This window comes from Neolamprologus brichardi, chromosome 11 (assembly GCF_056152115.1).
Source record: "Neolamprologus brichardi isolate AB-2024 chromosome 11, ASM5615211v1, whole genome shotgun sequence".
NCBI classification, from domain to species: Eukaryota; Metazoa; Chordata; class Actinopteri; order Cichliformes; family Cichlidae; genus Neolamprologus; species Neolamprologus brichardi.
In genome coordinates this window covers 22,517,812-22,542,049 of record NC_142114.1, presented here as the reverse complement: position 1 = coordinate 22,542,049, position 24,238 = coordinate 22,517,812, and the positions used below count along the sequence as shown (strand labels likewise).

The following is a 24,238-nucleotide window of genomic DNA, read 5'->3' as shown; positions in this document are numbered from 1 at the left end:
GTGTCGCTAATACTCTGCCGTACAAAATGAACATCAGAATTAAAAATTTTAAAATAAACTGCCATTTCACAGGTTTTAAAAAATGCCTTGCAGACTATATTTAAAGGATAAAATGTAAGCTACTGTAAACTCAAAGGAAATACCAAGAGACCAGACACAGCTGTAGATATGAAAAAGACTGGCTGCTTTATTGTTATTGTAATGTTCTGTACAATCAAAAGAGAACTTAGGCGCTTACGGTAAAATTCCAATTTAGGATCACGTTCCCCTGCTCATACTGAGAGACACCGTCTAGTCAATCCTCACAGTCACAGTAGTCAAGATATTAATGCTAGCAGACATCTTCAAATCAACATGTTGGGTGGTTCTGTATTTACATACGTCATTTACAAAAATTGCACCTCTTAACATGTCTGACTACAGATATACAAGAATTAACAGATGAGATGAAGCAGCTGAAATGCATCAAACTGGTGAAGTTTGGGTACAGTTCAATACAAACAGCAGCATGAGTGATGGGAAGATTCTGGATTTAAATTACTGCATAAACACCGCTTTTTATAGCATTGTGATAAAATGAAACAAATGAACTACTCTGCAAGTTCAAATGCATTCACAAGACAAGATGATTCTTTTGGGCTTGTCTGACTGCGGGACAGTGTGTCTCAATATTTCTCCACTTCTATCAGTACCTCCCTGCATATCCTCAGGAGCCACAGTTTCAAACAGAGGGATTAGACCAACACATAAGCTTGTCCTGTGGTTGGGCTTATGTAGTTCAGTCTCGTTATTCATTAGAGAGTCCTGCAAGGAGAGAAAATAACATAGATAAGTAATTCAAGACAAGAGTAGCAATTAGCATCTTTAATTACTTTTTCTTTAATCGCCACAAGACACACAATATCATTTGCCATAACAAAATAAATGTGACTTTTTCCCCCCTCAAAATGAGATGAGATTGTTATAAAAAGGATAATAATGCTCTACACAAACAATTCTATCATTCATCACAAGAGTTAATTTTACTGCACTCTTAAAAAGTTGTAATCAAGAGGTAGATATAGGTCTATTGTGGATAATTAATTTGTGGTATGCAATTTTCTTTTACCAATTCATTAATGATGCATTGTTCCTTTTCCCAGAATACCTTAAAATTAAAAATACTCTATTAATCTCTTTTTGTAAAAAAGGCCTGTTATAATTACTTGATCTAATATAAAATTCATACCTTTTTTCAAACAAATATAGTTTAGAGTTTGCACAGAAATATAATTGTGGGATTTTTAAGATATAGATACAGGTGGAAAGGTCATAAATGCATGAAACCTATTAATACTAATACATGGGATCACCAGCTGAGAAGATCTAGCATACGTTGCTGAGGCACACTGGCAAGGGGAAAGAAAATGAAAATAGCAGGTGAGCTAGAAGGTGCTTAGTCATGCCAGAGAAAATGACCCTGATGTCTTTAAAAATGTAACTTTTTGCTTAACTTTCTGATGAAAACTATTAATTCACTGATACTCACCTCTGTTAGGTTCTGCACTCCCAGCTTATGTGCTTAAGCCTCTATACCCTCCCTGCCTCTTTCAGTTTGACCACTAGGTCTTCCACTGTCTCCACCTTCATCCCTGCCTGCCTCTGTGGAGGCTCCTCCACTTTCAACACCTCCAACCGTGAAGTCACATCTACCCCCAAGTCTGCAGGCTTCACAGTAGCAATCTTCTTCTTCTTGGCTTTCTGAAACAAGTTATGCACAAAGGGTGAATAAAATAATTACTCCTCTTTTTAACTACTTTATAGCAGGTTAGGTCTTAAAGGTAAACCCAGCAATTACAGTCAGAACCTGTCTCTAATCTTGTCCCAGAAATCAGCAACATGATCTTAATGACTTTTTAGCGTCTTTCGTTTCTGAACATCATTTCAGCTGCTTACCATGATATTAGGCAGTGTGGCATATCTGGGGGTGTTGAGTCGAAGGTCTGCAGTGATCACTGCTGGTGTGTTGATCTTAATATGTTCCAGACCACCATCGATTTCTCTGACCAAATTAATCTTGTCTCCTTCCAAGGACACCTCTGATGCAAAGGTACCCTGCAATGTGAAGATACGTATAATTTCACAAAATAAATACATTAAAAAAAATTCAGAGTAGGATCTCCCCTGGGAACTGTTCCTCTATTTTCATCTGCTACACATTATATGGGACTCAATCAGTTAATGCCATCTGCTGGTTTGCTAGTGTAACTACAACTACAAATAATCTTGACTACAGGAGTAATGTATGCAACCCAAATTTATAAATAATTTTTGACATTTACATTACAATGTCTGTCTATCCAAGTGCCCAACCTGGACACTGTAAATAAGATTAAAATGCTCTGTTTTAGCCAGCCAAAGGAGAACTTCACTCCATCTATCCAGGCAGCCTTTGACTTTGGCTTTGTTGATATGTGCAGGATTACTGTAGATCTTACTGACTCAAACTAGCTTTTACCAACTTTGATAAGGTTAGTGAAGGCTATTGGGAACAGGAACATATCCTCTTATCATTACTGCTATACAACACCCACGAAGAAACAGAAAACACAGAAAATCTACAAAAAAAGAAAAGAAAAGAAAGAAAATAAACTGATACCGACATAATTATGGGGTCAAATATCTCAGTGCTACTATTTAAGGTAGTCTTACCTGAGGCCAGTCCAGTAAAGCTGCTGTCATCTGGCCAGTCTGATTGCAATCATCATCGATGGCCTATGAAATAAACACAAGTCCTTAATTACTTAACAGCAGTGCAAGTATTGTTTAGAGTATGCAAACTAAGAACGCAATTTGAGAGAGTGTGAGGAAAATAAACTAACTGAAATCTTTAACCTGTTTGCCAAGGAGAATAAGCTGAGCATCCTCCTGTTTGGCAAGAGCTGCCAGGATCTTAGAGACCTGAAGGGGTCCCAGGTTTTCATAGTCTTTCCCACTCACATCCACATGAATGCCACGGTCAGCCCCCATGGCAAGGGCAGTACGGATGGTCTCCTGAGTTAGAAAAAACACATGTAAGAGAACTTTTCTTTGGCTTGATGTTTGATGACAACCCTGAAATTATAATTGCTGATAACCTTAAACATATTAAAAGTACATTTATGTTAACATCATAATAATCACTTTCTGCTTACTGTGAGTCTGACAGGTTATATGCATGGGATTTCAAAAGTTCTTTTACATGTAAAATAATACACCTAAAAAAAACTCCAACAAGCAGTTAACTTGCTAAATTACTGTCTCGCCCCAGCTCATTCACCTGCGACTGCTGTGGCCCACAGCTGACAGCCACAACCTCCTTAATAAGCTTCTTCTCCTTCAGCTTGACCGCCTCCTCTACAGCAATCTCACAGAAGGGGTTCATTGAGTGCTTAACACCATCTGTCACCACGCCAGTGTTGTCTGGCTTCACACGGATCTGTGGAGAAACAAAACAATAGTTTTGGTTCCACAACCAAATGACGATTTTAGGCTAACATTAGCTAGCAGAGCACAGAATGTCAAATAAGTGAGCAAAGAAAAATACATTTAAAATCGCGAAAGAAAATAGGTAATTTGACCTAAGATATTACCTTAACTGCATAGTCAATGACACGCTTAACTCCGACGAGAACACGGCCAGACATTGTAGCTGAAACGTTTAACTATAACAGACAACTAGCGCTACACAGTCACCGCAATGAACCTTCACTGAAGAAGCAGTCGGAATTATTTCAGGGTGAAACCAGAGGAGGGACTAAAGTGACCGCCCCCCACTCTAGCCAATGAAATGTTGGCATTATCCAGTGTTGTAGGTTACGATTGGCTGTCGTGTGTAAGTTGGTTGCTAAACTCAACAAAAAGTCGCCGGTCGCCGCAATTTCGTTGACTGAATAACAGTTCAAACTTACTGCGATTGTTGGTGAATGACACTTATATCACTTCCATTACTATCGTAATGATTATCTTATTGATCAACTTGGTTAAAATGAGTGAATTACGATGAACCACATACGAATCACACGGTGCCCCACATATCTATGTAATAAACAAAACCCAGAGAAGAAAAGTTCCGCTTATATGGGGCAAAGGTCACGAATAACAGAGTGACATAATGACAATCATATTGAGTGTCAAAAAACGTTTTAACTCCACCTGATAGACGATAAGTCAGTGTACTCCTCGTGCCAGTCCCTGGCTAAATGGGTTGGGTTAGATCAAAAAGGTCATTCAACATAAAGTTTTACCAAATCAAGCATGCATTAAGAATGCTATTTACATGCAAGTTGCCATCAAGGTGCCAATAGAAACTGTGCTACTAGTGGCCGGAGACAAAGAAACAGGAGAGGGGAAGGCATGTTCAGAGCCAAAAAGAGAGAAAGATAGGCGGGAATGAGGTGAGTGTGTGATTGTGAAAGCAAAAGAGCTGGCTGATATAATGAAGCGAAGGAAAATAGATATATTGCGTTTAGAGGAGACCAGGTGGAAGGGAACGATGGCCAGACAGATGAGGTCAAGCAAGAGTCTCAGTGGACTATAACATTATAGTCTTAATGATAAAGTTGTGAGAGAGTAAGGAGCAGGTGGAAGAGAGCCTGGAGAGGTGAAGGTCTGTTCTGGAGAGAAGAGGAGTGAACGTTTATAGAACTGAGATATAATATGTGTGTGAATAGGAGGAAAACAGGCATAACAGTGAAGTTGGTTGAGTTTAAATACCTGGGGTAAACCCAGTATTGGCATTATGGATGAGCCCCAGGGGTCCAGGCCTGCCAACTAAAGCCACTATGCCACCTCAGTTAAATTCTGCTAATAAACTTGAAGAATTTATACAATTTGGTAATGAAAAACATAAAGACCAGTACCATCAGTAAATTATTGCATTGCAAACTCAATTTAATTATTCAGTTCACGGCAGTTTAGTACTTCTACAGCAATCATGTTAACCAGGAGGACACTGAGTGGATAGGCCTATGCAGGTCAGACTTTGGGAGGTACTTCTCATGTCTGTCTGACACCAAAAAAGATCATTCATCAGCTTGTGCATTTGGTTTTAAAGCATGACCCTACAAGAAAGCTGCAAAACAAATGGAAATGTGTTGAGGATATGTGCTCATCTGTCCTAGTGCATGGTGAGTTCACTGATCCCCCTTTGCATTTAGAGAAAATCTAGCTCCTGCTTTGTCTCTTATAAATGGCTACATTTCTCTGTATGTGTATTATGTGTGTACGGCTGTAAGTATGTATAACATGTATAACGTATGTATAACGTATAACATAATGGTGATTAGTGACAGAAGGATACTAGCAAGAGTGCAAATTTACAAGATAGTAGTAAAACCTGCTGTGATGTATGTACAGGAGGCAGATCTTAAGATGCAAATATTTACATTGGGAGTGACCAAAATGAACAGGATTAGAAATGTGTACATCAGAGGGACAGCTCAGGTTGAGCAGTTTTAGACACAAGGTTAGAGAGACATGGCTGAGATGGTTTGGACATGTGAAGAGGAGGGATAGTCCATGCATTGCACTAGGATGCTGAAGATAGAGCTGCCAGGCCGGTGGAAAAGAGGAAGACTACGGAGGAGGTTTATGGAGTTAAGGAGGATATGCATAGGGTAGTGTGGAAGAAGAGGAGGCTACAGATAGGGTGAGAAGTAGGCAGATAGTCTGCTGTGGGGACCTCTAAAGGGAGCAGAAGAAGGAAGAAATATGTGAGTCAGTTTATCGTTTATCAGGTTGAGTTAAAAAGTTAGAAAAAAACACACACACACAGACAAAATATTCAACTTTTTTAGCTTCCTACATGTGGACATCACATTTTTGGGTTGTCTGACAAAATACAAAATTTTGGTCTTCAAGTATAATGTCCACTTACGAGGACATTATACTTGCCACTGTTCTATCGAAATTTAAAACGAATGTCCTCATATGTGGATCTCATTTATAATATGTCCAGTGTTCACTGAAAATGTGTTATTAGCACACTTGTTTTGCTTTACTTTCTTTCTTTCGACTTCAGTTTGTTTTGTTTTTCTTATTTTGGCCCGCAATAATTAGTAAAATCATGGAGGCAAAAATAAAAGAATAGTTTGAAATAATCTTCTAAGCTTATTTTGTTTTTTGTTATTAGAATACACTTAAATGCCACTTTGTACGCAAGTCTTTGTGTTAACGAAGACTAATGCGCTCATAAATAATAACAATATTGCATTAATACCTGGTTCAGATCTGAGCCAGAACATCGTGCCACTCTCTCGCGCATTAATAATAATAATTATAATAAAAGCTACGTGCATAAGTTACTTGTGGAGCCTGTTCGTTACTCCCAGATCACCGACAGAGAAGCTTTTTGTTTGCATTTCAATTGGTTTGCAACACTCGGTGTCTTCCCCACGCTCTAGCTGATGTTAATTCGCACTTTTATGGTCACGGTGGGGGTGAGAAACCGTAGCGAAACGTTATCGACCGTGGTCCCCGGCAAGCAGCAAATCCCTCCGGCTCGACAGCTGATCGAGAGGAGTTACCTCGGATCACCCAGCGACAGCAGCAGCGGCCTCCATTTTAACTTCGACACCGAGCCGTACCTCACGTGTCCTGGGCTGTCTCTCTCACATGACCCGAGTGTTTGTTCCCGTGATCAGCACTTCCATCTCCGTCTGTGACACCGAATATCACTTTTTATTTCAACACTGATGGATATGCTTGAACCGAGTCTGGACACCGCAAGGTAACTCGGTCAAAATGGCTAACTGAAACAAGCTAGCCGCAACATGCTATTTCACACAGCTAGTTTACGACGCTAAACAAGGCCTTACTTATAAAGTGTTGTCAAAACGAATTTAATGTGTAGACTACAGCTAAGTTAGCAACACAGGTGGACAACTCTTTAAGCGGTATAACTTAGTTATATCCAAGAATAGTAGTGTTCATAGTCAATAGCTAAGAGAGCTTAAGCTAGCTTTTAAAACAAATAACTATTCTCAGCCACTCTTGGTAAACCAAGGGCAGTTGCTGTGCTGTGTTTTTCATTATAATTGTCCTGCTGGCTGACTGACTTCCCAGACATCACTTGCCACCCCTTACGGTGAAGTGGAGGGTCAGTTATTACTTTAATTTAATACATTGATATATAATTTTCACGAACATTAGCTGGTTGCGTAGCTTCTAACAACTGAGGTATTTCTGTATCCGCTTTGCAGCCAAGAAAAACAAGAAGAGGAGGTTGTCCAGGGATCTGAAGGTAAGGATTTATTTACTAAGCTGTCATTGACCACACTGTAGTTTTGTGTGCGTACACAATACTTTAAAAAAAAAGCCACAAGCTCTTTCCTCGGTACACTTGCTTTTCTTTATGTGCTGCAACATTGAGCTTCGTTATTTACAGCTACACTCGGGGCTTTTTAGCTGTGTAGTTACTTTTCCATTCTAACTCCTGTTTCTTTATCCCCCTTTTCCCTTGAAGACGGGACAGGAGAAGAGCAGACAGCTGTTACAATAGCCAGTGTACCTCAGGCTGCAACATTTGGTGACCATAACATACAATATCAGTTCCGCACCGAGGGTGGGCAGGTAAGTAGTTAATGGATGGAAGTGTGGACACTACTGATTGTTGCTGTTTAATACCCATTTCAGAAAGAGTCTAAGTGTTCCTAATTGCATAAGGGCCTAGACAGTTAGCATAAATTGCCTCTGTTTAGCACTTATGAGAGTACACAAACAGCACAGAGTGGTTAAATGTCCATGGGGTGTTTGTGCAGCACGATAATTACCAACTGAGAACTCTCAGCTGCATATTGATGGAGGTGGTTGAAAAGATGCTTGGACATATGGCAAACAACAGTGAGTGATTATATATGTTGAAGAACCATACTCCCGACAACAGTCCTTAATGTTTAGGCTTACATTTTCTTTTTATCTGATTGTTTTTCTTTTTCTGGGTGCTTTGACACCCTCCTTTATTACAAAGTCAGGAGGAAAGCACTCAATAAATTCCCTGAAGGTATCAATGTTTATAGTCTTTTTTTATAGCCTCAAAATTGACTGTTGACCTTTGTACAAAAGTGTCTCCTTCCTGTTCACTATGTGGTTTTCACACCACTGTTGGTCAGTGGTAAACAATGGGTCAGTAATGCCAGCATGTACACTAAAAAAAAGGTATTGTGACATTCATGTTGGTTTACCCTTACTGGGTGATTTGCGCTGGAGGAAATTGAGTCAGTGATCCATGTGGTTCAGGCATAAACAAGACTAGTGTGAGCAATCATGTGATTTCAGTCTGGTCTGGGATTGGCATGAGACTGCTGTCACATGTCAGTCAGGAGGAAAGTCACATGATAGAGGGATACAAATACTGATTCTTCGAACAAACAAGCTCATTTTCCTTGCTATTTAAAATTAAATCAGGCGCATTCTGAAGCGTAAGCATATTGTGGGATGGTGAGATCAGTGCACAAGTGAGGTTAGAACTGTAGTGTCAGGATACTAGGCTGAGCAGTACGGAAGCAACAGATATGATAAACAAATCAACAAGTCAGGTAAGGTGCTGTTTTATACACGGTATGATTGAATAATGCAAAAAGAAAAATACATCGAGTAAGGATATAAATGGAGAAGCAACTAGTTGCTCTCTTTGTTTTCTTCTTATTCTCTCTTTTTACCCACATTTGCTTTTCGTCTGTGCAGGTGACGTATCGTGTTGTCCAGGTGACTGACCAACACCTTGATGGAAGAGATGATGCAGGAGGAGCAGTGAGCGTTGTCTCAACAGCTGCATTCACCGGGGCTCCTCAAGCTGTGGCACAGGTATCAAAATTTTACACTTTTGAATGGACCGAAGGGAAACCACTAGTAGTTTAAACAGTTTTTTAAAGCTTCCTTTTTTTATTTACGTGTTAAAGGATAAGGTTGAAGTTAATTTCTGCGTATTGCCATTTGTAGCAGTCTCACTGAAAACAACTAAAACCAGTGTTATTCTAATTTCTTTTGTTTCTTTGCACACACTTATCATGTTTTAAAACATCAAGTTTACAAATACTGTTAAAGACATGAAAAATATCATGGATCAGTATATACATCTATTGGCTGAAAAGTAGGTATATGAAGTTATTACTGTCTCAGTAATATTATTTTAGCTATAAATTATGTCTGACAGTGCAGAGTGTGGCTGTAAGTAAAGCACACAGCCATGCTCTTGTATTGAATCATTTTTTTCCCCCGCTTTATGTAATGTTTTATGCAGACCAACACTAACAAACATTGCTGTCTATGAGTGAAACAAGATGGTGTAACCAGTTTTTGGTTTCAAGCTGGTAAAATAGTATTAACTTGCAGAAAGGTGTGTTGTTTTGGTTACTTTATGCTTATTAGCAAATTGTGAACTGTTGTGAGTACTTTTGAGTACACAGATAAAGCTTTTCGCTTTATCTGTATATATATAATTCAAAAACGTAATAGGTATATAGTTAATACAGATCATTTCTTATTTGTGGTATTTGGGAAAAATGCAGTTTAAAAAAAAAACAGTGTTGTATATCTATTATTATCAGTTATTCTCAGTAGTACTTACATTCCATATCACATCATCTCTACTTCACTGATTCACTGAAATTGTAGCAGCGGCTGTAATTTCTCTAAGCTTGCCAAGATGGAAAAAATGGTCTAAAGAGTGAATTGTGTGCCCGAATATAATATCTAGTCAACACAAAGTGAGTCATATAGGTGTGTAGTTTCAATGTGTGTAGTGCCAGTAGTTGTTGCACAAGAACTGCAGTAACAGTCGGAGCACAGTTTGAGCTAAAAATATGCAATTTTTCTAGCAAGAACAGACCAAATTTGTTTTCATTAGTGCTATACTGATGGCTTTACTGACCTTGCTATTATCCCTGCTAACAAGATCACTGCTGCTTCTTTGCCTCCCTTTATCCTAGCTGTCAAATGGAACTGTGTCTTGCTTGGGGGGGTTTAGCAGGGATACCAGTATTGAGTCTGACAGAGGATGAGGTGTGTGTTTACCTGCTGTGACTGCTCCATTGCTGCTCGTTCATGGCTCTCCTCTGTCTCTCTCTTATCTGTCACAGGCTGTGATCCAGAACCCTTTCAGTAATGGAGGAAGCCCAGCAGGAGAGGCAGTGGGAGGGGAGACCCGCTTCGCTTACTTCCCCGCAACTGCGGTGAGCGACGGGACTGTGTCTGTGCAGGCCGCCACGGACCCCACACTCACACAGGCAGGGGGTGAGTCAGTTCTCGCACCTAATTTGGGCTGGGGCTTATCACAGTGCTGCAGAGCTAATTAAGCTATTATTTTCAGTGACAAACAGAAGTGTGTTTTGAAGTACCTTAAGGACAGAATAGCTGTCCTTTTTTTTTTATTAGTGGAACACGATCCTGACAGTTTGAGCTGATAACAAAGAAAGCAGGGCCATATACAGCAGATACAAAGAATAAGCAATATATCTAATCCCTCCCTGTTGAGATAAATTATCTATGCTGAGCCTCTAAATATCAATATTTTCATTCTGTATGTAGCTTTTATAAATAGATTTCCTCACCAGCTTGATTTTCTAGAGTGACTACCCCACGAATCCCAGTGGTGGTGCTTTATATGACAAAAGTGGGTGAAGTAATACATGTTCATTCATATTTACATATGTTCACTAATATATATTTGGTGAGGAAGAAGCAAAGCAATCCAAAGATGATAATGACAATTGCACTTGCTTTTTATATATATATTTTTTTTACACATGATAAACCTAAATATGTGTTGCAGAATCAATTTGCTCTGTGATTCCTTCCTCCCAATTTGGATATTTTTGATCAGTAAGTTATTTTAAAATGTAATTTATGATGCTGGAGAACGCAGTTTTCTCCAACTGTGAATCAGCAATTTTTAAGGGTCATTAGATCTTTATTAAAGTTGTAATAATTATGAGAAATATTTTAAATTGCACATACCCATCAGCTCATTTTAATCTGTTTCAGATTCCTAACTTGGCAATGTGACTGAAACATTTTTTGCCATGACTAAAGTTTGCCTCCTCCAAGTCAAATATTATCAGATGCCAAAATTAAATTTGCCATGCTTACCATGTTTACTTGTTTACTTCATGTCACATGTCTTCCTCTTTCCTACCATATGCCATCATCTGGCTGTATTACCCGTCCTTGTGGTTTTATGCTGGTTGTCAGGGTCAGGCTATCATTGGCTGAAGCTGTGTTCACTGAGCGTTGTAAGTGCTCAGTTGACCTAGAGAACAAGATGTAGGCTTTAATGCCTTTTTTTAAACTAAAAAATAAACAAAACAAAAAACTGCCATCTACCTATTATGGATTATTCCGCCAGATCTAGAGCTAGCAGGCACACTGTTACTGCTGGCTGGCAGTTGACTGTTGGATGGTCATTATTTGTCTTCAGGATTGTTATGAAGGAGTCGAACATTGCGGGTCTCCAAGGATTTTATGTAGGAGAATGTACAGCCTGGACAGGAGTTATTGTAGGAACTTGTAATTCATCACCCAGTGTTCCTGCTGCTGGCGGTGCTTCTTGCTGTCATTTTGGCCCAGACTTGGGGTCTAAAAATGCTTGAAACTGTGATTCAACATATCTCCAACATAAATCTATAGACCCAAGGCTGAAAGAGGCAGTTCAAGTGCCACATTTAAGATTTTAGCCCTATACCTCATACGATATCATATTGTCCACAATAATTTTGGTATAACTATTTGCAATACATAAAAGTGTCTCGTCTTGATAAATATAGCATTTATGTTCGCTAGGGTACACAACAAGTCCAAGCATGTCTTAGTCTGAGAACTACATGTCAGCCTCCATTGATGATTTAGTGACCAATGCTTTGCAAAATACACAAGAAAACAGTTCACCCTAAAAGTAGAAACAGCAAATTTGTTTAACCACTTGAAGCAAAGGGCATACAACCAGGCTATGAAGAAGATGCTAGCTGACACAAAAATAAACAAATGCGGCTATTACTCTAGTTGCGTTTGGTATGACTGGAAAAGCAAGCATTGCATGAAAATTACTGATGTGTTGTTTAAAAAGCTCCAAGCAAAATCCAAAATTCTGGATAAAAAAAAATATTGTTAAATTTCAATTTTATTATGTGCTCCTAACTAAAAATGTAAATCGCTTTTTGTGCGTTGGAAGAAAAATTCCACAAAAACAATTAAATGTAACTCCCGCTCATTGTCTCACTTACCACTAATACGTATAATAAATTACAGCTTTGTAATTTAATAAACTGGAATTACACAGTTCCACAAAAACAATTAAGTGTAACAGTGCAGGCTGCTAAAGTGTGGCTGGTTTAAGTTGCTTTTTTGTTAAACTAAAATATTAGGCAGTTATATTTTTATTTTACCTAAAAGAAAAAAAGGGTGGAGAATTCCCTTCATTTTGTTTGCACTGATAAATGCTGCTGCCTGCAAACTGCAATCACCAATAAAATGTTCAATATTTTTCTTCTGTGTCATCAAAAATAACATTTCCTTGAACTACTGTGATATAATTTTGAGGCTACATCACCCACCCCTAATATCCAATGTGACCTTACATTATGCATTGTTTGTGTCTTCTTGAGAGAGATGGATACTTTGGACATATAGAAATAAGACAATATTTTGCTGACTATAACATATATATGGATGTATGTAGTAGTTTGTGGCAGCAAAACTACACAAACAAGTAGCAGGCACATGGCACTGAAACTTTCATAGTAAAAGAACAAAATAATGATTACTTTTTTTTGTTATTGTGTAATCCAACTCATGTTTATGATTAAAAAACACAAATGAAATGGGTTTAAAACCCCACCTGAGCACCTGAGCTCAGTCACGCTCCAGTAAAACACCTATTTAGAGGCACATCTGGGGTCACACAAGGTCATTGCATTGATTCCTTAAATCATTAGGTTTCTTTGATGTAGCTCATCCATTGCTAATTACAGACATAGCTTGTCAAGCTCATGCAGCACATCCACACACACACTGCTTTTCTCTCTCGCTGAGCATTGTGTGTCTACTTCCATCACATGACTTAAACCCACAGAAGTCAGACACCCTTAAGGCCATATCAGTTGATGCACCTCAGCTGTAACTTGTATAATAGGCTCGGCTAGGTGCAGCTTTAAGAGTGAGATTGGAGCCAAAGTGTTAATGCAGTTTGATATAAAAAGCAAAGCACTTAATGTGCATTGAGCATCTTAAAACATTAAGACGTGGCCTCATTCAGAGGGAGCATCTGCAGTCTGCTTTAGCAGCAGATTGGAAAGCCAGAGTGCCTGGTTAAAAGACTGAATGTACCTTGCTGTTTTCATCTGAGAAATACTGATTTTCTTGTGCGTTTTCTGTTAGTGACTGATTCTGCGTTTTAGTCCTTGATCACATTCTTTGAAAAAGAAATAACTACAGGCTGAATGTCTGTGTCAAGACCTGTTATTTGGGAAGGTTTTCTGTGAGAGGACCTTCATTGTTTGTGGATTTTTTTTTTTTTTGTGGCAGAAAATTGTGTTGCTCATTTTGTTTGTCAGGCCAGGTCTGCCATCTTGCTGACCCAGATGACAAGATTAGGTGGCTTAAGATAAAATAAGTGGATTTATTTCTTGATGATGTTTTGGCTCTTGAATGAATATGGTATGGATGAGTAGTGTTAGTAGAATATTCTTCTGTCTACATCTTGAGTTGAGCCTGTTTCTACACAGTTGGCACAGTTGCATCCTTACAAGAAATTTCGGGGTTCCACTTTGCTAGTTGGCTTAAGGATTTCTGTGTTATTTTATCATTGTGCCAGATGTGGCTTTTCTCTACTTTCCTCCCACAGTTTAATGACATGCACGTTAGGTTAGTCGGTGATTCTGAATCAGTCGTAGGTGTGGATGTCAGTTTAAATGGTTGCCTGGCTCTTTGTGTTAGCCCTGTGTTGAGCTGGCGACTTGTCCCTGCCTGTTGTCCAATTTCAGCTGGGACAAGCTCCAGCCACCTTCCCCTGGATCCTCGTTGGATAAGCACTTAAAAAATTAAATGAATCAAGTCAGTCTTCTGTGAAATGTTGAGCTGTCTTACTCTTCATTGTTGACTGATTACACCTGTGCCTTCCACAGGTCAGTTTTATGTGATGATGACCCCTCCTGATGTCATTCAGACAGGAACACCACGAACCATTGCTCCACGAACACAGCCATACCCTGCGTAAGTATCATCTCTGTCATCTGCTGTTTGTGTGATGGAAACAATATTGCCATTGCAGCTTGAGACACATAAAACTAGGCATGTTTTAATTTCACTGTTTAAAAGTAGATTTAATGACAAAAGCTGTTAAATAAATCTAATATCATAATAATAAAGTTACTAGGTTTCAGTTAATTTTGATAAGGGCTTTACGCATTTATTGCAGCAATAAATGATTTGTGTTTAGCAGTGTGGCTCTGCTCTCTTAATGCTTCAGAGTGCATCTCTACAAAACACATCCTTTCAAGAAATGGTATCCATCAGAGTCTGAATTAGTACTGTCATAACAACGAGGGCATAGATTATCATTAAAAGATAAATATAACAGCAAGATAAAAATGTTTTTTGCACTTTTTCAAAAAGCCTCTAAGATTGTGATGCATTGAAAAGGCAATAAAAATCAAGTGAAAAGCAAAACATTGAAAAGAGTGATGATAATAAGACGGCACTGTGAGCAAGGAGAAGAGCTGCAGCTTTGTGAGCTATGTTGTGTGTGCATAGACTGTATAAAAGAAGGATCTGTTTTCCCAGGCATAAAAAAGGACTCCAATGTGGAATTGACTTAAACCTATATACTTTCTAATGGCCAGCAGTGAGCGACCCCTGTGGTTACAAAAAGAAGCCTATGAGAGACAACCCTAGTGCTCTCCAGCAAACATTTTCCTAATGAGCTTTTGGTCTTAATTGCTACTTTTAAGTCTTATTTAACATAGCAAGATGTTCATTTTGTGAATTATCATTCCTGTTTTAAGGTATACAGTAAAGCAGTGTAAGTTTCAACCGTGTGACTAAAAAGGGTTGCTACTGTGTTGGTTTTGGAGTCAGATCTACCCCTTTTTCATACATCTAGTTTCAAAAAGCCAAGATATTGATCCGCAAATTGCTCGAATCGAGGTGGCAGAACAGAAGCTAAAAAATGAAAGGGTGAATATGTCGTAATAAACCGTTTAAAATAGTTTCCTAAATTCAGAATTTAAATGAGATGTATTTTCAAAATCAGTATTTAGCACGCTATAACTGTAACTGCTAATGCAAGAGGAGAGTGTAGAAGTAGAGTTAAACTGCAATGCAGCAGATTGGAATGATGTATTAGTAGTAATCTATCTGAGCAAAAATGAATGAATGTTCTATTCAAACATGACTGAAAGACTATTGTGACGTCCATTTGAACAACTGCAAGGCTCAAATTTCTCAGCCTTGCTGCCACTGCTGTTTTCTTTTACTCAAGGCTGTTTTTCTGCCCAGGTAATCTCTCTTGTGTTCACCCCGAGTTCATGGTTATGATTGATTTTTAAGGATTTTTTTTTTGATTTTTTTTTCACATGGAAGCCACAAATCTTTTTTTTTTTACCTTTCGAACTCTCATACTGTTTATCGCTAAAATTCACAACATCCATTATTCTAATCATGTATCAAAGGGATCCATCTCAGACTCTCCAACTGTTAGCCACATGCTGGTGATTGCTGTTATTAAGATCATCAGCAGGCTCACCTGAGCAAAGGGTTTTAATTTTAATTGCATGCGAACCAAGCTGGTTTTGGCCTACTACTGGTTTTTATTCAGAAAAGGGAATTTAAACAAGCTTTATTTATTTATTTCATGGTTCATTTGAGTGCCAAAACACACCGGCACAAGAGCCATAGCCCTGTGAGATTCAAGGCTCATGAATGTCGGCTAGGTTTTGTTTTTTTGTTTTGTTTTTTGTACCCTGTTTGGTACGAGCCAGTTTTTTGCCTGGTTGGTCACTTAAAAATTAACACATGACCCAATATCAAATTGAGTTAGCTCCGAGCCTAAGTGAACATTCCTCTGATTTCATCCAGGCCTATACTTAACCTTTAACTCGTGAAAGTGATTGGATTGTGGTCAATCAGATAACACTGCTATAAGGAATAGCAACCAGGATACAGCACTTTATCTTCTATTTATCTTCTATCTAAGCTGTTTTTTACATTTCACTTCTCATTTATTTATTTATGTATTTATTTATTTATCTATTTATTTTTCCAAGAACTAGAGATTATTTTTTTGTTCTTCTGTTCAGGGCACATTTAAGGGGAGTTGTGACTTACTGTACATGAATAATTTATGATTTTCAGTGACTTCAAATAGAATTATATTTACATGTAAAGTGATGAACCGTGACGTTTTCGTTGGCATGTGAGCAAAGTGAATGAAAACTACCCAACCTATCTGCCATTCACAGAGATGAAAACGAGCTGCTGCAACATGAAGTTTTAAACTGGTGAGGACAGTTTCCACATTTCTCCCCACTCCTCTTACAGCAAATGAACTAATCAAATTAGATCACAAGAAGCAAAGAAGCACACAAACCTCTGCCCTTCACTTTTCTCCACCCCTCCCTTCCTCCCTGGTGATTCTCCCTGCTCTTGATGTGTGAGACACAGGTGTAGCAATTTTTCAGCGCTGACCCTGATCCATTGTTGTTAGTACTGCTTGTGGCAAATGTATTTTTCCATTAGGACTAGAAATCAGGTCATTGTTCTCCATCTGGAAACAAATGGCTCACTCCACACTTTTATTTTAGTATAATTTTCAAAGTGTTTTTTGTTATAGCCATTTGAGTTTGGTTCTCTTTCAGCCTAGTTTTAAAGTTGGTCATAAAACTATATGGACAGCATTTGCTCTTTAAGTGCATTTTGTTGATATGACAGGGATATTGAGATAAATTGAGCCAATGGAAGCCATGTGCTTTCACTTGGAACATCTACTTTCAAAATAAGTAGTTATTTGTGAATAACTAGCTAATACTCACAAATTTTTGTGCTCATTTTTTGAGACCATGACAGTAATATACACAGGATCTTTTAAAAAAAGAAATTTTAAATTATTATTATTATTTTTTTTTTTAGAATTATTTTTCTGAACTCATCCATCGAGGTGATTTGAATCTCAGCCTGCAGTCTCTTGTTTTTCACTGTGTAATTTAATGAAATATTGTCAAGGCCATGGCTTGGTGACATAAAAGTAAAACTTTGGAAGAGGGTGGAGAGTGGAGGTGCATTGGTAAATGATTACATTTGTCATTTTACAGATCAATAAAAAATTGTGCAGACCTTTTTTGTTTTATACATGCTGTATTCAACATATGGAAAGTCTTCTACCAGAGGAAACGTACTCTTAATTCTTGGGGTTTCTCTGACAGCCTTTACTCTCGGGGGCACTTAAAAGAGGTGTGCAGGGAAAAAACATTCCTCTAGGCATGTACATTTAGTTATTCAAACCGCCATCCGCATATTTTAACACTTTGCCTAAGAGTACTGTTTGGCTGCTGAATCCATTATACAGCTGAAATCCCATTAAGATGTGTTAAGATACATGTGAGAGTGCCGTTTGGCTTAGCTTCATTTGAGATAGTCAGCTATCAGCAGTCAAGTTGTGTTGATTGGACACAAATTCTCTGCAGTAGACTAGAAAAGATTTGTTTTAAGGCAGACAATGAAGACAAACAACCTCATAGGTAATTTATTACATCACGCAAATTGCAGGCAAAATTGCAGTGGCAATAAGGAGTAGTTTAATTTATTTTCAGAATTTTGTAGTCCCCGGTGTTCAATTAGTGAAACCGACACTTGGTTGTACAGCTATCAACCACAGCTTTAAACCTAGTTGAAAGGAATAACATTGATTACCTTTTTATAATGTAATGCTCTGTCAGGACATCCCGGGTCCTGCCTTTTATGTGGCAGGTGCCTTCAGTGTACACTAGACCACGTTTGATTATGCGTGAGTGTGTTATTGGTCTGTTCATGCCATGGTGGGTGGTATGATAAGTCTCCTTGTCACGTCTCTGAGACTTAATTAACTGAATCCTGGGGGAGGTTGCAAAGACAAGAGACAGTTGTGTCATTAGGTGTACACCACAACTTCAGTAAGCAGCATCTGGTTTTCTACAGTGTTGTAATTTTACAGCATAATAAAGCATTGCACTTCCTCCAGGCCACACCTGGGAAGAGGACAGCCAGCTAAAGTAAGGAGGCTAGCTGATTCTCAGTATTCCAGACAAGGCAGCTTGGCTCAAGGCTGCAGGCGTCAGGACTGCATATGTGACCTCATAGGGCTGTGCATCATTTAATATTTCTACCAAAGGCACTAACCATCTTCAGAGGCTCATTTTAAATGGCAATAACAATAGGCTTGAATTTAAAGATAACAGTGAAGAATGGTTTTTAATAGGCAAAGGATTTGGAGGATTGGATTGGATTTGTGTCCGATTGTATGGAGCGCAGAGATGGGAGATATTGTAGTGTATGAAAAGTGTTTTATTTCCTGTCTATCTGCAGGAAAATGGATGGACCCCGAACACCAAGAGATGAAAGGAGAAGAGCACAACATAATGAAGGTGGGTAATTAGTCATGATTGTGGCTTTTGATTTCATCAGACAGTCTTAACACAATGCCGTGTGGTGCCTAAATGGAACATTTTTTGATGAAAGAAAATCACTAAGCCCCCTCAAAATATTCTGTTAAGAGTAAAAAAAAAAAACAGCATATTATTTTGACCAGCCACTAGAGGTTGCTGTTGAGCTGTCAAAGTCAGTCAGGAATGTCGGTACTGACGAGATCCGGCGGATGAAAACCTTGTTTTGTAAAACAGAATGACCTGTGATCTTTTACTGTAGCTTAAATTAGAAATCTGGAAATGTGGCTTGTATGCATATACTCCTTTTAAAAACAGTTCTTCTTTCATCTCTGTTCATCAGTCGAAAGACGGCGAAGAGACAAGATCAACAACTGGATTGTCACACTTTCCAAGATTATCCCAGACTGCAGTATGGATAGCACCAAAACCGGAGCAGTAAGCAGTTTGTTTGTCTTTTAAATTTGCGCTTGACTCATTAATACTCTATAAAAATTTTATTTATCACAATAATTATATTTCTTTCTTTTTTAAAAAAAAACTGTGACAATGCCTCTGTATTTATAGAGCAAAGGAGGCATCCTGTCTAAAGCTTGTGACTATATTCGTGAGCTGAGGCAAAGCAACCAGAGGCTGCAAGAGAGTCTGAAGGAAGTGGAGAGGATACAAATGGACAATGAGTTGTGCAGACAGCAGGTATGAATATCAGTCTTTGCTCTAGGCTGCAAATGGGGCATCAAGTGAAGTTTCCGTGGCTTTGGTAATGTGTAAAGAAGGGCTATGAATGATAATTCAGAGTCCTCCTTTGAGGTGGTTGGGTGTAGCAGATAAATAAACTTGCGCATAATAAGGCAGGCATACTGGGCTGCATATGTGGCTGTGAAGATTGCCACTGCATTGAATAGATTAGTTTGCTTTATAATTCAATGCAACATTCTTTCACTTAAGTCTCAGAAGCATGAAATCCACCTAGCCCCCATATGCATCTTCATTTCTCTGAAACAAACCCCCTGAGACTTCAGGCTGCATAGCTGATCATCACAGCCTGACAAAGTGGATCAAAGAATTTGCACTCAGATAATGAGAAGTGTTACCTGAAATCAGTGCTTTGAGAGACTGTGGGAATAATATACACAGGGGTTGTGTGGGAACTAAGTGCATGCTAATGCACTCAAAAGTATTGTGAAATCTTGCAGCTCTGAGTCTCTTGCTTGAATCTTTGGTCTGCAAGCGATTCAGTGATATATTCTTATTCAGATGCTCAAAGCTGAATATCCTTCCTCAGTCCCTCAGTGGGGAGGCAATGAATTCAGGATTCGCCCAGGGGAAATGTAGCAGAGATGACATACCTCAAGATTTGATAATCCAGTTGGTTGTGGGCATCGGTGTCTTACAGGGTATACACACACTGCTCTCTAATCTCAGGGATTGCATAGTCCTGTGTATACATTAGTCAGCTCTCAGTATTCAAAGGAAAAAGTTTGGTCAGTAAAGTTAAGGCTGTATTTTTCTGTGGAGAATGTTGTGGATGATGCTTTTTTTCTTCTTTGGTTTAAGATTGAAGAGCTGAAAAATGAAAACGCATTGCTCCGAGCGCAACTCCAGCAGCACGGCATCGAAATGGTTGGAGAAACGCCACCACAGTGAATGAAACCAAAAGAGCAGCGCAGGGCACACCCACTCAGACATATAACTGACACAGTGGGAAACAACGCAAGAAAAAAAAACAACAACAAAAAAACGAGAGACTTTATGGAGAATCACTTTCTTTTTAGTGAATGCATCCTCCCCTGGGTTCCCAGGTTGTGAACCCTTCACTAGCCGATTTTGGCTGCACTTGACTTTTCCAATCGTATTGAGATAACCACCCGCTGCAGCTGAGTAGAAATGTGCTCCAAGAAAAGATGCCCACTCACCTTTATCAGGGTGCTTTACTGTAGGACTAGCTATGAGAGAGACCCTCTGCTGCCCTTCTTTATTTGTATTTATGTAGCTTCATTCATGGACTACGATGTTTGTCAGTTATTTCTTTCCTTCCCAAACCCTTTGCCTCGTTATTAATTTTGACTTACTTCATGCTTTTATTCTGTTTGTGTTTTTGAGTTCTGTATTAATATTTTGTTTTTAGCCCCTTTAATTTATTAGTCTGCTTGCTGACAGAAGCCTTGATGGAGACCCGTTACGATGAAATTTATGCATCCAGAGAAGCCGACATCAAAGTATGAAAAACATGATTCTACAGACAGAAATAATGTGACACACATAGCTTACCTAGACCCAAAGACAAACAAGAATCTGTGCTTGCTGATGATTCTGGGCTGATTTATGTAAATATGGCTTCTCATGTTTTAATACAGATGTTACAGAATGTTAAAGCAGATTATCTCCGGGAGTAAACAATCAATAACTCATTAGTTCCATGCTGGCAATTGTCAAAACAATTACAACAAAGTGTGTGCAATCTATGAAGTTCAGTTTGCTGAGGCTAAAATGTGGTTTACTTGAAGTGTTGGGCATTTGCTGGTGAAGTGGTATTTAAATACAAAGTGAAATGTTAGAATGTGGAACATGCAGACACGTCAAACTTCATGTTGTGGAGAGGTGAGCGGGGCAAATCCCAACTTTTGCCACATAATATTTAGGTACTGTGGGTTTTGTTTTCATCCTTTGTCGTGTGACTTACCTGTGTCCCAGTACATGCAAGAATAATCCCCATGTTTCATTTCAATCTGTTTGCTCTATTTTGGTATTGCAACACTTCAAATGGAGCTCAACGCACAAGGGGGTGGGGGGCACCCTGGAGAGCAGTGCTCAAAGACTTTGCTCACTATAGAAAATGAGTACACGGAAATTCTGTGTTGCAGTTCTTAGTTGAGCATGACTCATTCTCTACGAAAAGACTAAATAGTTTGCATGCGGGTAACTTGGAAATGATCTTACATATTTCTCCACCCACGCAGGCAAACAATAAGAAAACTGTAATTGGTTGTACAAACAGCAAAAGGCAACATTAACGTTGCTGAAGGTTTTGTGAATGAATATAAATGATGTGTTTTGTTTTTTTTGTTTGTTTGTTTTTTCCAACTTGGGAAAATGTGAGTGGAAGAAAGATGTCAAACTTCACTTAATAGAGCACGATTGCTTCTCCTTGTATCAACAGCTCAGGATCCAGCAAAGAAAAACCAACACTCAGACCCCTGGCAACATCGGGCAGCCTATCACATTTTAATATCTCAGACTTGCTTGTGCTTTTAAAAGTGCTGTTCTGCTGCAACAACTGGATTCAAACCTGGGCGATATAGTGCAAGTGTCTGGTCTATCAAATAAGGCTCCTAGCCAAAGTCGAATGATAGATGTTTTGCAGTAGATTTTTTTTTCTTTACACCTCAGTGAGGAGAGATGTGAATGTGAAGAAATGAGTACTGCTTAAAAGATGGTTGATCACAAATCAAAGGTCATTCGTGGCTTACTTTTTTTTTTTCTTGCATTTCTTTTTTGAAATGGCAAAAGGAAGAAAAAAAAATCCTCTTTTCCTCTGTGTAGCAGCCTCACTGTTCTCAGGTTAGAGACATGTTTTCTAAGCAAAATGGTGGAAAATAAAACTTTCACTATCTAAACATCTTTGTCTGTGGATCATCGTTTACCAGATCTTAAGAAAAGCTGAATATATATTTTATTTCCATCTGCCCAGTAGCATTGTATATTATTATATACATTATTATAAGTTTCATTGTAATTTAAGACATTGATTTCCCTTTACCTTTTATTCTTAAATACATTTGCTCTAATTAAACCTAATCATCCCATTGATGTGTAAAAATTCAATGAAAACTAACCTTATTATGACTGTAAAATAAGTTCAATCCTTCTTTTTTTTAAAAACAAAAATTAATTATCTAGAATTACTTGTCCCTAACATAGATATAGTAGGCTATCATTTTTGGCTATCAAATCATTAAGTCAACACAGTTTACATAAAAGAGTGGGTGTGACCTGTAGGAAACACAGACGGGTCTACATGCAGCCGAGTGGGATATTTAATATTTTAATGAAGTAAAATAAAAACGGCTTCAAACTAAAATCAGCACGACTGCTACGGGAAAAGCAGCTGTATATGTTTTAAAATGTGGTACACTATGTTTAGACAAAAAAAATTTGCTGTGGTTGGTTTAGCTTTGACAGCACTATATTAATAAATTCTATGTTATGCCAGGAAGAAAAGCCAGCAAAAATACTGACTGTGCAAATGAAGCGGCCTATCACTATCACAAGAGGACCACAACCATGTATTTAGTTAAATTAGTGTGCAACTTTAATAAAAGGTATTTGTGTGAGGTGTAAGACAGTTTTAGCTGGTTTGTTTTAAATGCAACCCTGACGGTGTTAAACAGCTGGAGAGCTGCTGATTCATAGTACACACCCCAATCCTGTTTAGTGTGCTTTCTTCCAAATGATTAATATACAATGTGCATGTCTCACCATGCATGCAGCCTGTTGCTCCTATTATTTTTTTCTTTAATCTCTACTCTTTGAACTTTTTAAATTTTGCACTTTCTCAACAGTTTCCCCCTGAGATTAAAGTATTCTGATCTGATCTGATAACAACAAATATCCCACCAGTTTTATAAAGATTTAGGTAATGTTAAGTCCCCATTTATAGAGAGATGGATAGCTATTAAGTCTTTTAAATAAATCTTAATACTTAGACAAGTAGGATTTTTTTTAAATGTGCGACCTCAAACGGTTACAATACCTTTTTAAAAAAGGAGCTTTCAACATAGCATAAAATAGTGTCATTGATTTGCATTAAAATTTTCCAAAAGGCACAAACAATAAAAACATCCAGTTCCATCACTTGAAAAGCTGAGGCGACACCTAGCAGATAGCTGCTGGTTACAGCTGCCTCCTTTAGCCCGACCATGGCTCTTAACTTTAAACCTTAACTCGTCCATTTTAGGTTTATTAATTCCATGAACGGTTCGCAGCCGAGTGTGAAGCGGTGGGAATGAGAATCAGCACCTCCAAATCTGAGGCCATGGTTCTCAGCCGGAAAAGGGTGGAGTGCCCACTCCGGGTCAGGGACGAGTTCCTGCCCCAACTGGTAAATGGCCTGTATTTGTAAAGCGCTTTCCTAGTCCCTAAGGACCCCATAGCGCTTTACATATCCAGTCATCCACCCATTCATACACACATTCACACACTGGTGATGGCAAGCTATACTGTAGCCACAGCCACCCTGGGGCGCACTGACAGAGGCGAGTGGAGGACTTCAAGTATCTCGGGGTCTTGTTCACGAGTGATGGGAGAAGGGAGCTGGAGATTGACAGATGGATTGGTGCAGCGGCTGCGGCGATGCGGACGCTGTACCGGTCTGTTGTGGTGAAGAGAGAGCTGAGTGTAAAAGTGAAGCTCTCCCTCACCTATGATCACGAGCTGTGGGTAGTGACCGAAAGAACGAGATCGCAAATACAAGCGGTGGAAATGGGCTTCCTCCGAAGGGTGGCTGGCCTCTCCCTTAGAGATAGGGTGAGAAGTTCGGCCCTTCGGGAGGGGCTCAGAGTAGAGCTGCTGCTCCCCCACATTGAAAGGAGCCA

At 38.8% G+C, this 24,238-nt stretch overlaps 2 protein-coding genes across 5 annotated transcripts; one reads left to right on the top strand and one right to left on the bottom strand.

Moving 5' to 3' along the window:
* Nucleotides 1-163: 163 nt before the first annotated feature.
* On the bottom strand, nucleotides 164-6,626 carry etfb (electron transfer flavoprotein subunit beta). Of its 2 annotated transcripts, none has more exons than XM_006791721.3 (7): nucleotides 6,546-6,626; nucleotides 3,299-3,457; nucleotides 2,875-3,033; nucleotides 2,692-2,754; nucleotides 1,936-2,094; nucleotides 1,529-1,740; nucleotides 164-804 (listed from the first exon to the last, which is right to left on the bottom strand). In XM_006791721.3, the coding sequence occupies exons 2-6, from the start codon at nucleotides 3,401-3,403 to the stop codon at nucleotides 1,570-1,572; spliced, it is 657 nt and encodes a 218-aa protein (XP_006791784.1). In that variant the 5' UTR covers nucleotides 3,404-3,457; nucleotides 6,546-6,626; the 3' UTR covers nucleotides 164-804; nucleotides 1,529-1,569. The 2 variants fall into 2 exon arrangements, with proteins under 2 accessions (XP_006791784.1, XP_006791783.1); XM_006791720.2 differs by lacking the exon at nucleotides 6,546-6,626 and adding an exon at nucleotides 3,612-3,749.
* usf2l (upstream transcription factor 2, c-fos interacting-like) lies at nucleotides 6,344-22,261 on the top strand. 3 transcript variants are annotated; one of them, XM_006791724.3, is made up of 11 exons: nucleotides 6,344-6,748; nucleotides 7,221-7,261; nucleotides 7,484-7,590; nucleotides 8,704-8,823; nucleotides 10,098-10,251; nucleotides 14,136-14,223; nucleotides 16,470-16,508; nucleotides 18,568-18,626; nucleotides 18,988-19,082; nucleotides 19,212-19,340; nucleotides 20,202-22,261. In XM_006791724.3, the coding sequence occupies exons 1-11, from the start codon at nucleotides 6,714-6,716 to the stop codon at nucleotides 20,289-20,291; spliced, it is 957 nt and encodes a 318-aa protein (XP_006791787.1). In that variant the 5' UTR covers nucleotides 6,344-6,713; the 3' UTR covers nucleotides 20,292-22,261. The 3 variants fall into 3 exon arrangements, with proteins under 3 accessions (XP_006791787.1, XP_006791788.1, XP_035764033.1); XM_006791725.3 differs by lacking the exon at nucleotides 16,470-16,508; XM_035908140.2 differs by lacking the exons at nucleotides 6,344-6,748; nucleotides 7,221-7,261; nucleotides 7,484-7,590 and adding an exon at nucleotides 8,310-8,555.
* Nucleotides 22,262-24,238: the final 1,977 nt, after the last annotated feature.

What these genes read in the sequence shown, in the direction of transcription:
- usf2l (XM_006791724.3), top strand. Translation starts at nt 6,714, where the DNA reads ATGGATATGCTTGAACCGAGTCTGGACACCGCAAG. An exon ending in TCCGCACCGAGGGTGGGCAG is followed by an intron (nt 7,591 to 8,703) that starts GTAAGTAGTTAA and finishes TCGTCTGTGCAG; the next exon opens with GTGACGTATCGTGTTGTCCA. An exon ending in CGAACACAGCCATACCCTGC is followed by an intron (nt 14,224 to 16,469) that starts GTAAGTATCATC and finishes TGCCATTCACAG; the next exon opens with AGATGAAAACGAGCTGCTGC.
- etfb (XM_006791720.2), bottom strand. Translation starts at nt 3,665, where the DNA reads ATGTCTGGCCGTGTTCTCGTCGGAGTTAAGCGTGTCATTGACTATGCA. An exon ending in CTTTACTGGACTGGCCTCAG is followed by an intron (nt 2,095 to 2,691) that starts GTAAGACTACCT and finishes TTCACATTGCAG; the next exon opens with GGTACCTTTGCATCAGAGGT. An exon ending in CCACACTGCCTAATATCATG is followed by an intron (nt 1,741 to 1,935) that starts GTAAGCAGCTGA and finishes AACTTGTTTCAG; the next exon opens with AAAGCCAAGAAGAAGAAGAT.